The 14,799-nt window shown below is 40.3% G+C and overlaps 1 protein-coding gene and 1 pseudogene across 1 annotated transcript; one reads left to right on the plus strand and one right to left on the minus strand.

Moving 5' to 3' along the window:
• Nucleotides 1-542: 542 nt before the first annotated feature.
• On the minus strand, nucleotides 543-14,673 carry MTFR2 (mitochondrial fission regulator 2). The gene is made up of 7 exons (XM_055324748.1): nucleotides 14,409-14,673; nucleotides 13,673-13,789; nucleotides 7,859-7,963; nucleotides 7,259-7,371; nucleotides 5,645-5,880; nucleotides 3,933-4,293; nucleotides 543-943 (listed from the first exon to the last, which is right to left on the minus strand). The coding sequence occupies exons 2-7, from the start codon at nucleotides 13,733-13,735 to the stop codon at nucleotides 736-738; spliced, it is 1,086 nt and encodes a 361-aa protein (XP_055180723.1). The 5' UTR covers nucleotides 13,736-13,789; nucleotides 14,409-14,673; the 3' UTR covers nucleotides 543-735.
• LOC129509233 (60S ribosomal protein L32-like) lies at nucleotides 8,009-9,506 on the plus strand (annotated as a pseudogene).
• Nucleotides 14,674-14,799: the final 126 nt, after the last annotated feature.

The raw sequence follows: 14,799 nt of genomic DNA on the forward strand, positions 1-14,799 counted from the left end.
GGCAGGTGAGTGGGGCTGTTCCTCCCTTGGAGTTGGCTCCCTGCTTCATTGTTGTCCCATCTCCTCCTCTGCTGACTGTTCCCCTATGCCATGCACTTCATGTTACACGCCTCCCTCCTTCTCGGTCCTCTGGCTCCCAAGGCTTATTCGTATGTGCTACTACCTCAGGTCAGCTGTGAGATGGCAAAACCACCCCCAAAGTAAAGTGAAATTAAAGAAAATTAAATTAAGAAAAGAGACTTCAAATAAGAGGTAATCTCAAGAGTTAAGTGTGTCCTTCTAAACAACCAAGAAGCATTGTCATTGAAGATCATTGCAATGTCACTTGCTTTTTTAAAAGCACTGTTCACATTCTATTTAACTAAATAATCCAGTCTTTATATTTGAGAAAAATACTGGGAATATTCATTTAACTGCTGAGGTTGAATGTGTCACCATCCTTCTCTGGCCCCTCCAACTTTCAGACATCCCTTCCAACTGCAGACAGCAACACCACGTAGGCCCTGTTCAGGATAAACCTTTACAAACTCATCATGCACAAGTATTTTTCAAATCAAGTGTTTTATTTCAAAAAACTTCATAGTAAGTCAAAAGCAAAAAGGAATGTGTGAAAGTTAACAGAAACAACAGAAACATTAGCGGTACCAGCAACAACTGTATAGCCCGTTCTGCACAGGTACTTTAAAAGAACTTGAAGGCAAAGATCTATCATGAACAATACACTTTAAAAAAAAATCAAAACATTAACTTCACATTATTATAGCTCACTCTTGAAGTTTCTGGACTAGAAAATGGAGAAGATTCCCACGACCTATTTTCTTTCTCAAAGGAATCATCTTCTTGGAAAGCAAACTTCTCCTTAAGTGCATGGGATATTAAAGACACTGGATCCCAATGTGAATCTTGTCTTTTCCGCTTATGAATGGGTTTACCGCCAGGTGACCTATTTAAAAAAATTTTTTTTAAATTAAACTCTTGTGCAATTTATGCTCCTTGTTGACAAACATACCAGAAATATAAGCATAATATATTACAATCTAATTATTCTTCAAGAGCGTGAAAATTTTAGATGAAGAATAAGGAATCTGAAGGCACAATGAAATAGGAATCAGAAAACCAAGAAACCATGGGGGTAGGGCTCCACCACAACTTCGTTATGAGCTGAGATTATCAAATATCTTGGGGATTGAAGATCTTTATTTTTAATTTTCCAATTTTCCAGTGGAATACTTAAAGAAATATTTAAGAACCTTTAAGGGGACTATCAAATTCATGAAAAGTAAACCACTGGCTAATCATTCATTCAGTCTTCACTTAATGCCTACTATCATACCAGGCTCCATTTTACACTTTGAGAGTAGAGCCGTATCCTAACCTCATGGAACACTCTGGTGACAGGAAATCAATGACCAAGTGAGATCACTGCAGAGAGCAATGCATGCTAAGAATAAAATTAAGTAGGTAATGTGACAGTGATTGGGACAACAGGACCTTAGGTGAGATGACCGGGAAAAGTAAAGAGGTTGCATCCTCTTATAGATGACTCAGAGTTGGTGTCAGTATAAACAAACAGGAAGGAGTTTGGCATGTGTGAGAAAAAAGAAAAAAACGGTACAGCTGGAATGCACAAAGTGACATGGGAAGAAGGACATGAAGTCAGAGAGAGAAGCAAGGGCTGGATCCTGGGGTCAGTAAAGAAGCCACAATAGCTGTCTGGATTATGTTCTAAGCACAATGGAAAACCCCCAAAAGGGTTTTAAGCAGGAAATGGACAGATCGGACTTCAAATTTTATTTATTCTTTCGTTTTCTTTTTTTTTTTTTATAAAGGCTTTTTTTTTTTTAAAGATTTATCCATTTATGATAGACATAGAGAGAGAGAGAGAGAGAGAGAGAGAGAGGCAGAGACACAGGAGGAGGGAGAAGCAGGCTCCATGCCGGGAGCCTGACGTGGGACACGATCCCAGGACTCTAGGATCGCACCCTGGGCCAAAGGCAGGTGCCAAACCGCTGAGCCACCCAGGGATCCCCTATTCTTTCGTTTTCCAACATCTTATTTTTAAGTAATCTCTACACTCAGCATGGGGATTGAATTTACAAACCCAAGATTAAGTCGTATGCTCCACCAACTAAACCAGCCAAATGCCCCTGAACTTCATTTTTTTTTTTTTTTTTTTGGACTTCAATTTTTAAAGGATCACCCTGATTACTATATGGAGAAAAGATAAGGAAACAAGGACACCGAGAGATGAATTAGGAGGCTACTGCAAGTCCAAGCTAAAGATGGCTTAGACTGGTGGTGGCAGCTAGATCGTGAGGGTACATACATTTGAGCTGTATGGTGATAGAAAAAAAAAAAATGAGAAGGAAAAGGATGATTCTAGATGTCTGGACTGAACAGACAACTGGGTGATGAACTGGGTGATGGTGCTGCCATTTACTGAGATGCATAAGACTTGCAGCAGAACAGGTTTTCAAGGTGGAGAAAGTGGACAGGTAGGAAGGAACACTTCTGTTTTGGACATGTGAAGCCTGAGACAACTGTGAGACAGGCAAAGGATGTCAGGCAGGCAATGCGTCAGGTAGGCATGGGGTGCGGAGGAGAAAGATCAGGGATAGAAAAATAAGGGTGAAGGTCATTAGTGTATCACTGGTGTGCACAGCCATAGGACTCGGTGAGATCACCAAAGGAAACAATGTGTATATAGAAGCAAAGGGGCTGAGACCTGGGCCTCGCACATGCCGACATGCAGAGACCAGGCCCAGAACAAAGAGTAAGCAAAGGAATAAAGAGTGGACGGTGAAGTAGGAGGAAAACCAAGTGTGATTTCCTTGAAACCAAAGAGTGGTTCCAAGGAGGAGGGAACCACAAACTGTATCAAATACTGCCAAGACATCAGGTAAGAGGAATAAGAATTGACCACTGGGTTTAATTTAGCCAGAGAGTCACTGGTGACCTTGACAAATGGCAGTTTTCAGAGCAGTGACAGGGACAGAGACCATATGACAGCTGGTAGAAGAGGGCAGTGAGAGATGCAAACAAACAATTGACAAGAATTTCTACCAGGAAGAGGAGCAGAGAAACAATAGCTGGGGATATAATGTGTTTTGAAGATAAGAAATAATCAGGTGTAAGGAAAACAGAGAAGGACAATTTGATGATGTAGAAGACACAAGGGATAGTTTTAAGTAAAATCCTTGAGAAGGTAATAGAAGGGGAACCAGTGACCCAGGGGAGAACCTGGACATGAACAATGACATTTCATTCACAGTGACAAGATAGAAGGCAGAGAATATGAATAGTGATTCTGTAAAGATGGAGGAAGTCTCATCTGATTCTGCAGTAATGTATAATGCAAGGTTAGCTGTAGAAAAATAAGAGTTTGGGGGTGGAGGGGAGAGTCTACTGGCCTCCTTGCTGTGTCTCAGGTCATGGTAACAGAGTCACCATGTGACACTGACTGGGCCCAATGATACCAGTCAGCCCTCTTGCTGGAACAAGTGTGCACATCTAGCCACATTTTACTCTGTACCCGGTGCCTCATACAAGGATCAAATCATAGCCTCATTAATAATGAAATGATGTATCTTCCCTAACACTATTACATGGAAAATATATTTACTTTCTCATTAAAAACCTCACTGAAGGATTTTCAGATGAACACGGCAGCTCTCTGGGAAATCCTACTAAAAGCATAGTGAAGGGACACCTGGGTGGCTCAGCAGTTGAGTGTCTGCCTTTGGCTCGAGGCATGATCCCAGGGTCCCCAGATCGAATCCCACATTGGGCTCCCAGCTGGAGCCCACTTCTTCCTCCCTGTGTCTCTGCCTCTCTTTGTGTCTCTCATGAATAAATAAGTAAAATCTTAAAACAAAACGAAACAAACATCATTAATAGAATTTCGGTTCATTTCTCAAGTTATGCTAACATACCGTTCAATAGCCCGAAGCTTAACCTTATTCAAGTCCTTTAGAACATCCAACATGTTTGGAACATCTTGATTTTCCTGGTTTTTGGAACGACTGTAATTGGTCTTACTGTTGTCACCTGGGTGCTGTTTTTTCATTTCATTGGCTGCATTATCCGAGTCACATGTATTTTTCAACCCTGACTGTGTGAGAGAACACAGAGGCTGTGGAGAAAAAAGCTGAGGGGGCAGTGGAGGAGGAGGCGGAGGAGGAGGAGGGAAAAGCATTGAACTTGAAAATGGATCCGGTTGGGCACCCAGTTCAGCAGTCCCTGGTGATGGCTGTTGTCCCAAACTGCTAGGCTCGTCATTTAAGTCAAAGAAGCCTAAAAACAAAGCAGTCTGTTGAAAAATCATACAAAGTTCTCTTCAACATAACACATAGCACTAATTAGAGAACCAAAACAGGAACAATTTCTGTAAGGCTACTAAAACAATGATATGGTGGCCAGGAAAGAGAAGCAATCCCATCTGCTTAGTAATTTTTTTTATGAGTCAAACCGAAGAATAAACTTAATTTTAATCCAATTAGGATTGTCTGTACAGGCCTTTAAAGGGAGGTAGGGTGAGAATGTCTTTTAAAAAGAAATAGAAAGTGTTTTTTCAGTAATTAACATATAATCTGAATTTCATCCTCAATTTAAAAAAAAAAAAAACTAAAGCATAATCAACAACTTGTAGCTAGAAATACTCAAACTGGCATATTCTCTTTATGATGACACTGTAGAAACAAATTATTTCCTAGGCAAGAGCCTAGGATGGGTACTGAGTATTTAACTTTTCCACAACAGATTTGTTCCCAAAAGACTTGTGCTCTTTAACATGACTGCTAAAAAAAAAAATGTATGATGTATGTGTGTATATCTCACTTTAATTGCTATTTTTATTAATATGTATTATATTTTATATATATACTATATAAACATTCCATGTATATGAATTATGTGTATAAGGATATGTATAGATACATGTATATATTATGTGTGTATTATGTAAAACAAGTCATATCTCTAAAAATTTAGAAAAGGATCATCTGGACACATTATTCAACCTGAATTTGATAGAAGGACAGTAGTAATAACTTCAAACTACAAATACACAAAGCCTCAAATTTACACTCTTCTTTCAAATTAATACATCTTTTGTCATAAACTGCAATGCTTTTCTGAAGAGGTAGAAAAGCTTCCTTAGAAAACAGTCTTTTGGGGGTGCCTGCGGGGCTAGGTGGGTTAAGCCTCAATCTTCTGCTCAGGTCAAGATCCCAGCCCCCTGGAGGGCTCCCTGCTCAGCAGGGGAGTCTGCTTCTCCCTCTTTCCCCCCTTGCTGGAGCTATCTCTATCTCTCTCTATCTCTCTCTCTCTCTCTCTCAAATAAATAAATATCTTAAAAAACAACCACAGGCTTTTTAATAAAAAAGCACAATCTTCAGCAGTATAGCTGGAACCAAAGCCTTCCGCCTCACCACAAATGTGTCTTAATTTATTCTAAATAAAAACCATGGATAGTAATTTCACATCCCGACTTCCTAGATTTATGGAACGTCATTCACAACATGTGTTCGCATAGACATTCCCCTTGGGAAAAGCACAGACGGAACTGCCAGCCCAGCACCGAGCACTGAGCACCAAGCACTGAGCACTGTGCACCATCTGAAACAAACAAGGGCACACGACTCACTCTCATGTACACTGGTTTTGGGTCCCCGCCTCCCCACGATTGCAGCAATCTGGGTGCGGAGGAAAGTGAGCTCCTCTTCCAGGGCGGCTATCTTTTTAAAGGCAGCTTCACCTACAGACCCATCATTTTTCATTCGTTTACTCTGTCTGAGAGCAGGTGACAGTGGATTCCAGACTGGTTGCAAAGAATGGAAAAATTCAGTTTTCTGTTCTTCTTCATGTTTCCATATATTATTTCTGTGGATGGAAGGAGGAAGTAGACAGTGATGGTCAGAGAGAGGGAGAGAGAGAGAAATGGAGAGAAATTTTCCAAGAGAAATAAATTCTTTCAGTCAAAGAGGAATAAAGACACAAAAACAAAAATCAGAGTACCTCTCTTTATCCCACAATTGTCTCTCCATTGGCTGAGGACAAGCACATCCTATGTAACTTTGTATTTTCAATATTAGAACACAACGGTTGCCTTTAATAGGTCACCAATAAGTGGTAAGTGAATAAAGGAAGAAATCTTGCTTTTTGACCATTAAACAAAAATAATTATCCTGGGGGCACCTGGGTGGCTCAGTGGTTGAGCATCTGCCTTCAGCTCAGGTCATGATCCTGGAGTCCTGGGATTGAATCCCGTATCAGGTTCCCTACAGGAGCCTGCTTCTCCCTCTGCCTATGTCTCTGCCTCTCTCTTTGGGGCTCTCATGAATAAATAAATAAAATCTTTAAAAAAAAAAAATTATCCTCTAACTGTTCTACGTATTAGGTTTAAACACAGTACAAACTGATTTATTTAGAAATAAAATTTAACAAAAAAAAGAAATAAAATTGATTCACTTAGAAATTCTACATATCCTGAAAACAAGGTACTACAGAGCCTAATATAAAGTTTTATGTTAGGAGTAAGTTTATGGCATTCTAACTTTTTTTAAATAGATAAACTAGGGCAGCCCAGGTGGCTCAGCGGTTTAGCACTGCCTTCAGCCCAGGGCCTGATCCTGGAGGCCTGGGATCGAGTCCCACATCGGGCTCCCTGCATGGAGCCTGCTTCTCCCTCTGCCTGTTTCTCTGCGTCTCTCTCTCTCTCTCTCATATGAATAAATAAATAAAATCTTTTTTAAAAAAAGTAAAAAATAAAAAATAAATAGATTACCTAGTCTGACACATAATAAACTTAACCAGAATATTTGAGTAATTGACTCTTTTTGTGCTTAGAGCTTATTATCTGAAAATACTAACACATAAGTTGGTACTCCCAAGCAGTAGTATTTCATAATTTTAAAATATATTTAACATCATTGCCTGGCACATAGTAAATATAAGTTTTGGTTATATATTTTAAGTAAATAAATAAATATAGTATCCAGTGTGGGAAACACCTTTCTTCTAAAAATGGTCATACTGATTCTGACATGCTTTTAATATCATTCCTTCCTAGGCCTGCATTATGAGAAATGGGAAATAAATGTGAGAGACACCCAGTCATCCATATTAGGAAAATATTAATTAGTAAGACACAGGGCAGTACAGAGACAAAAGGCTCAATTAGTATGATCAAACTGCAACATGTACAAGAATTCAGATTACAGCCCATACCCATTTTCCACAGTTAAGTATATAAAATTACCGAAATCTGAAATAACTGGCTTCTTCATCATTTGCCACACACAAAGTATCAGCAAAAGATGGAACTACAGATCCACAGTTAGCAGAGTCTACAGAGTTCAACAGTGGGATCAACTAAAGGAAAAAAGGCAAAAAAAAAAAAAAAAAAAGAAAAAGAAAATGTCAGAGCCCTGCAGGAGTCGGGGGCAGGAGTAGGACACATGCACATCCATTAAGATTACATAAATTAAAAATCCAAGGGTGAAAAGGAAAAAGGATATTCAAAACAAAAGCATGCACCTGTTAGCAAAAAGCAATACTGAGGAAAATGTTGTTCTTAAAGTCTATAGCAATATTCTCTACCCTGGTTAATGTCATCTATCATAAAACACAAACCAGAAGAATAAAATAAGGTATTCAGGTGTTGCTTTGGACCTGCCCAACTGTGACTATAATTACTTAAAGAAGTAAACACAAAAACATATAAGAAATGACTTGTTTCCAGGAATAAGCTAAAGGTTTTTTGGCTTGCAGGAAACATTTCTTCTTCTTCTGTTCTACTCTATCTCTAGGAGTACCTACGATTATTTTATGCATAAACAATGCATGTTGACAGACTTACCTCAAAATTAGGCCTGGGACAAGGTTCTAGAGGAAGAATTTTCCCGATGATACGAACAATACTTCGAGCTGATCCATAGTCTTTATTTTCTCTAATCTGCAAAACCTATTTACAACATAGAATGTTGTTTAAAAAGTACTCTGTTAAAACATGTTTATCTATGAAGAAAAGCAGATGTAAAAGATGCACTCTTATTTTGTTTTTGTTTTTGTTTTTTTTTTTGTTTGTTTTTTTAAAAGATTTTACTTATTCATGAGACACACAGAGAGAGAGAGACAGAGACACGGGCAGAGGGAGAAGCAGGCTCCATGTAGGAAGCCCGACACAGGACTCAATCCCAGGATCCTGGGATCACCACCTGAGCTGAAGGCAGACGCTCAACTGCTGAGCCACCCAGGTGTCCCACTAATTCTTATTTTGAAAGAGAAAATAGAGAGTGAAATACTCAAAGTATTTCCTTCAAAGATTAAACTTTATTCATATTTGTCTTAAATTTTTAAAAAAAGGGCTCTTCCTTGGCGCTGCCTGTGGAGGTGGCAGCCATCTATTGCTGGGCAACACGGCTGCCCTCAGACCTCTGGTGAAGCCCAAGATTGTTAAAAAGAGGACCAAGAAGTTCATCCAGCACCAGTCAGACTGATATGTCAAAATTAAGCAGAACTGGCAGAAACCCAGAGGCATTGACAATAGGGTACACTGAAGATTCAAGGGCCAGATCTTGACGCCCAGCATTGGTTATGGGAGCAACAAGAAAACAAAGCATATGCTGCTCAGTGGCCTCCGGAAGTTCCTAGTCCACAATGTCAAGGAGCTTGAAGTGCTTCTGGTGTGCAACAAATCTTACTGTGCAGAGACTGTTCACAATGTATCCTCCAAGAACTGCAAAGCCATTGTGGAAAGAGCAGCCCGGCTGGCCATCAGAGTCACCAATCCCAATGCCAGGCTGCGGTAGCGAAGAAATATAAGACACAGCTTATGTGCATGTCATTTGTGTCAATAAAACCATAAAACTACAAAAAAAAAAAAACTTTTTTAAAAAGGGATGGGAGTTAATCTATATAATATTCCAGGAAGAAATTTCTTTTAAGAAAGCACCACAAATTCATATTTGTCCTATTTCTGATAATGGCAAAATACCTTTGGGAACTTTATTCAGAAACACTGCCTCCCCTCCTCCCAGCTAAACATATCTTTTGGCCCAATTAAAGTGCACAATTTCAGTTTCTCAAGCAATGAGGCAGTACAGAGTAAACTCATGTAATTCCCTTTAAAGGTGAGATAAAGAGGAGAATAAATTAATCAGGCACTAGACAATTTAAGAATTCTTTACTTACAGTGCAATATATCTGCTAGAAAGCAGTTCTTAAAAAGATGATAGAAATGAAATGTGCTACTATAATTCAAATACCACTCTGTCTTTTGGCTCAGCCTTTCCAGACCGATTCAAACTATTCCCAAAAGAACCTCCCCCCAAAATATGATGTAACATTTCTGCTCTTGGCAGAGATTTCAACATAAAGAAAAGACCTTCTCTCTTTAAAAAGCATTAAAACTGGGATCTCTGGGTGGCTTAGCGGTTTAGCGCCTGCCTTCCACCCCGGGGCGTGATTCTGGAGTCCAGGATCAAGTCCCATGTTGGGCTCCTTGCATGGAGCCTGCTTCTCCCTCTGCCTGTGTCTCTGCCTCTCTCTCTCTCTCTCTCTCTCTCTCTCTCTCTCTCTCTCTCTGTCTCTCATGAATGAATAAATAAAATCTTAAAAAAAAAAAAAGCATGAAAACTTGGACTTTTCATTTTTCCTAAGATCCTATAACAAGGACAAAGTTTATCACAAGAAACAGAAATAGCACCCTATCAGCATCTTCTTAGAAATACCCAATAAGCAGGTGGATATATAGTTCTAGAACTCAAGGGGAAAAAAATCTGGGATTTAGATGGATTTGGGAATCATCAGCAGACAGAATATAGGATAGGTGAAAATGGAAGCCATTTGACTAGTTGAGAAAAACTGGGGCTAGCGAGGAAAATCCAGAAACTATCAGCACACAGAATGCCATTTCTCTGCTTTTAAATAGTAAGAGTTCTAAATGTATCTGATCACATCCAAACCCCTAAGTCTAGCATTCCATACTGATTCTATCAACTAGCCTCACAACCATCCAGCAGTTCTGTTATCTCAGTCTCCAAGACGTCCTCCATGAGTTCTGTATTCATTCTCCGCTCACCCTTAAAGGTCCTCTGCCACCTGGCCCTGTTTTATCTATCTGACTGAATTATCCACAAGTTCTTTTCGATTAAGGGATTTCCCTCATCATCTCAAAAACAAGCCGATATTCCTCTAACTCCTAAGCACTGTTCTTACTTACTAAGCTCTGTTCTAACTTAAGCCCTGGCACCAGCTTTTCTCACCTTTTATTTTTTTTTTATTTTTTTTAAGATTTTATTTATTTATTCATGAGAGACTCAGAGACAGACAGAGACACAGGCAAAAGGAGAAGCAGGCTCTGTGCAAGGGGCCCAATGTGGGACTCGATCCTGGGACTCCAGGGTCACGCCCTGAGCCAAAGGCAGACACTCAACCGCTGAGCCACCCAGGCGACCCTGCTCACCTGTCTTTTAAAGCCAAATTCACATTCCTCTACACGTTTCATTTTCTCTGCTCTCAGGAGCTGCCTAGGCTCTGAATTCCTAAACTTAGTTCCAAAGGAGTACTATACAATAGGACACCTGACTACATATAACTTTGTTTCATTTGCAGTTTTCTCTTTGCTCCATTAGATTGCAGCAATCTTTACTGGCAGAGACAGGTCAGTGTTGCTTTTCAAATCCACAGGGTAGTTAGTTGTTGTAAACCACAGGTATACTAGTATCACCTTGTAAGGTGGTTTCCAAAAGAAATGAAACACAAACCACATATGTAAAATAAATTTTCTAGTAGCTACATCTGAAAAGGTAGAAAGAGACAGGTAAAATTAATTTTCTTAATATACTTTATTTAATTCAATACTCTATATATATATATATTGTTATTTCAACATGCAATCAATATTTTTTAAATGATGGCATTATTTTACATTCTTATTTTCATACTAGGTCTTCAAAATCCATCATACATTTCACACCTATGGTAGATCTTAATTCTGACATTTCAAGATGATATCTGGCCAGTGGCTACAATACTGACTAGCGCAAGCCTAAAGTATACAGATCATGGACCTACTAACACTAGAATTTCTCCCTGCCTGAGCAGTTATATTTAAAGTGTTCTCTAGACCACTCATATGCACTCTTCCTACAGGCCTAGAGGTTTTGCTGCAGTGAGGGCTACTCACTGTACATAAATAGCCACCCATCTCTGGGTTAACTTGGATGGTGCCGTCCTGTCTTACTCCACAAGTTCCACCCTGACAAACTCCCTGTTTCTCTCATCCCTTCATTGCCATTGACCATCTTCACCATCCTGATGCTTTCCCCTCCTTCTATTCTTGATCCAGGGCCCTGATTTTTACTTTACTGATGTGCTTTTCCTACCAAGCAGAGAATTTCAAGTTAACTGTTTCAGTGAAATGCACATTACCACTCAAAAACTACTCATCCTTCAGATATCACGTGTTCTCATATTACTAATGGATAAACTACCCCAATTACTCTTAGCAGGAGAAAAGAAAGCACATATTTCAAAAGACTACAAATCCATGCTGACTTGAGTGGGGTATTCTGCACAGGTATCCTGCAACCATGTCAGAACATGTTTTGTTCTCTACTGTGTTGCCCAAAACAATAGCCAGTCTTGGGCCCCTGGGTGGCTCAGGGGTTGAGCATCTGCCTTCGGCTCAGGGTGTGATCCCGGACTCTGGGATCGAGTCCCACACTGAGCTCCCTGCATGGAGCCTGCTTCTCCCTCTGTCTATGTCTCTGCATCTCTCTCTCTTTCTGTGTCTCTCATGAATACATAAATAAAATCTTTAAAAAAAGAAATCTCCAATCTCTGAAATCTCCAATACCACCATTTCTGTTACTTGCCAGTGGCCCTGACTTTACTCTTAACTGAGGAAACCAAGAATGCCAATTTGACATACCTCAACTTTCATTTCTCTTCATTCAAAACCTCTCCACCATCTCTCACTTTTATCCTACTCAACCTATCCATCTTCTTTCCAAGTCTTATTTATTTATATTCCTTGCCCAACTATCACTTGCTATTTCATTTGAATCTTAAATTTTTGTCTTGCCTATGAGGTTCTTCCCCAGTGCTTGCAAACATGAAGTTATCTCTAACATTGGCAAGAAAACAAAATTTCTTTTTTTTTGTATATTTATTTTTTATTGGTGTTCAATTTGCCAACATATAGAACAACACCCAGTGCTCATCCCATCAAGTGCCGCCCTCAGTGCCCGTCACCCAGTCGCCCCCACCCCCCGCCCACCTCCCCTTCCCCCACCCCTAGTTCGTTTCCCAGAATTAGGAGTCTCTCATGTCCTGTCTCCCTTTCTGATATTTCCCACTCATTTTTTCTCCTTTCCCCTTTACTCCCTGTCACTATTTTTTATATTCCCCAAATGAATGAGCAAAATTTCAGTTTGATGGTCACTTTTGACCTCTTTTCAAAAACTTTTCAAAAGGAGGTGCTGATGCTACCTCCCTTCTTCAATCATTCCTCAAAATACAAGGCAGCTGCCACTCTCCACCTACAGAAACCCCTAAAGGCTTCAGTAATTTAACAATAAGCAAATCTTCAACTATTACTCAGTGGCCATGATCTTCGATCCCATTATTTCTGAAATTCAAAATGCATCCGTAACATCCAACAACATCTTCCATTATGTCATCAAAGTCCATGAATTCAAATATCAAAAGAATGTAGACAACTCCAAATTTGAATCTCTTTTTCCTACATTCTAGAACCATTTATCTATCTGCTGGATATTTGTATATAATCCAACAGCACAGCTGGCTCATCCTATCTCTCCAAACTAGTTCCTATACTGAATTGCCCATTTATAATAATATTTATCATATAATAATTGCCTATTTAGAATTTATAGCCACTCTTCAGCTTACTTTTGCTTAAAATCTTGAAAGAATCCTTGACTATTATTCTCTTCTAATTCACAACAGCAATGATTTGCCCATTCTGTAAACCCAACTATCCTCTTTCTTATATTCAATCTTGTATTATAGTTACCTCCTATTATAAGCATCATGAATACAAGAACCATGTACCGCTACTCTGTATCACTTGCAGAACCAAGCATATTGTCTTAGAAGTAGTAATGCTCCCTAAATAGAGAAAACTGGATTTGCTTATAATTTTCAGACCTATGTCATCCTCTGTCAAGATTTATTCTGAATTTGTTGAGCTATAACTTGCCATTATATATCCAAATACCAAACTTAAATTACATTAAATAAAACCACTAGCTAATTAAAATATTTTTTACCTATGAAGGTCATATCTATATTTTGCTGCATTTGCACCTTTTGCTCACATTTGACCTATCTGGTAAATAAGTTCCTGATAATCTTATTTTTTTTTTATTTTTTTAAGTAAACTCTACCTCCAACATGGGGCTGGGACTCACAAGCCAGAGGTCAAGCAGGAGTCGCATGCTCTACCAACTGAGCCAGCAGGTGCTCCTAATCTTATCCCTTTTTTTAGCTCAAACTACCAAAGGTATTCTATTGCAAACTCACCCTTTGTTACACCCAAAAGGAGGAACAACTTCACCTTAAATGTTTACATATAGATCATTTTCAAAATAAGACCCAACAACAAATACAATAGGTTGATTCAAATCCATTAAAAGACATTTACCTGATCTATGGGAACACCAAAATATTCCAGCATTTCTCTCAAGATATTCCATATGAGTGACATTGATGAAACAAATACATAAGCGAATTCAAGGAAACATTCTCAGTTTCTTGGTACCTTCACAGGAAAAATAATTCAGAGAATATTACTCTCAACAAAAGCATAAAATGACTGCCACAAAACTGTATTAAGTAACCTGGAGGAATCCCTTCGTTCCACATTACGCCATCAAGTAATTTCTTTTGGCCAGTAGTATTTTGAAGCAAGTCAAAGGTGAGGGGGAGGGGGAAGGGCTGGTAAAGGAAACTACAATCCATCAGTTAAATTGCATTAAAAGTTCATAGGATGTTTAAGCCTTCATTAATAAATCTCAACCAACAAGGGATTGGCAGTTGGCAGGAAAGCCTTTTAGGTTAGTTGCCACCGCGAAGTCCCCGCTCTCCTGAAAGCTCTGGGCTTTGGCGAGGGGGTTCAGCTCAGCCTTGAAAGAAAAGGAGGCAGAGGGCCGTCTCAAGGCTTTTAACCAATGAACAGCAGCTCTTCCTCACAAACGATCGGGGTACCATCCATCCTCCTCGTCCGTTTAAAAGATAAGGAATATGAACCCCAGATACACGATGTGACTTAGTCACCCAACTAGTGAGTAAGAGGCCGAGACTAGCGCCCCGTCGCGTCACTCGCTTGGGCCGCTGCCTCCTCAGGGTCTCTCCTAACCCAGCGTGATCGCCTTGCTCACCCTCCTCCGAAGTCGAGCCTCCAACCAACCGCCGGAACATCAAGCTGCCTCGAATCCGCAGTCTACGAAGCTGGTAGTGCGCTCGTCCCGTACAGGAGCCTTCGGACGTCAACCCGTGTCTGCCCACGCGCCTGTTTGCAGCCCACGGACGGTAACGACGCCCCCACCGACCAGGGGCCCGGCACTGGAGCCCCCTCACTCAACCCGGGGGCTCCCGCAGCAGGCGCGGCCCCCAACTCGCGGCCCCCACCCACCCTGCCGCTAGCCCCCAGGACAGGCGCCAGCTTCCGCGTTCCTGGACGAAAATCAAACTCCGCGGGCCAAAGCCGTGCCCGACCTCATTGGGCAAGCCTAAAAACCGCTGCCTGCGATTGGCTGCGGAATGACGTCA

Source organism: Nyctereutes procyonoides, unplaced genomic scaffold (assembly GCF_905146905.1).
Source record: "Nyctereutes procyonoides isolate TBG_1078 unplaced genomic scaffold, NYPRO_anot_genome, whole genome shotgun sequence".
NCBI classification, from domain to species: domain Eukaryota; kingdom Metazoa; phylum Chordata; class Mammalia; order Carnivora; family Canidae; genus Nyctereutes; species Nyctereutes procyonoides.

What these genes read in the sequence shown, in the direction of transcription:
- MTFR2 (XM_055324748.1), bottom strand. Translation starts at nt 13,735, where the DNA reads ATGTCACTCATATGGAATATCTTGAGAGAAATGCTGGAATATTTTGGT. An exon ending in GCCAGTTATTTCAGATTTCG is followed by an intron (nt 5,881 to 7,258) that starts GTAATTTTATAT and finishes TTCCATCCACAG; the next exon opens with AAATAATATATGGAAACATG. An exon ending in CAAAACCAGTGTACATGAGA is followed by an intron (nt 4,294 to 5,644) that starts GTGAGTCGTGTG and finishes CTTTGTTTTTAG; the next exon opens with GCTTCTTTGACTTAAATGAC.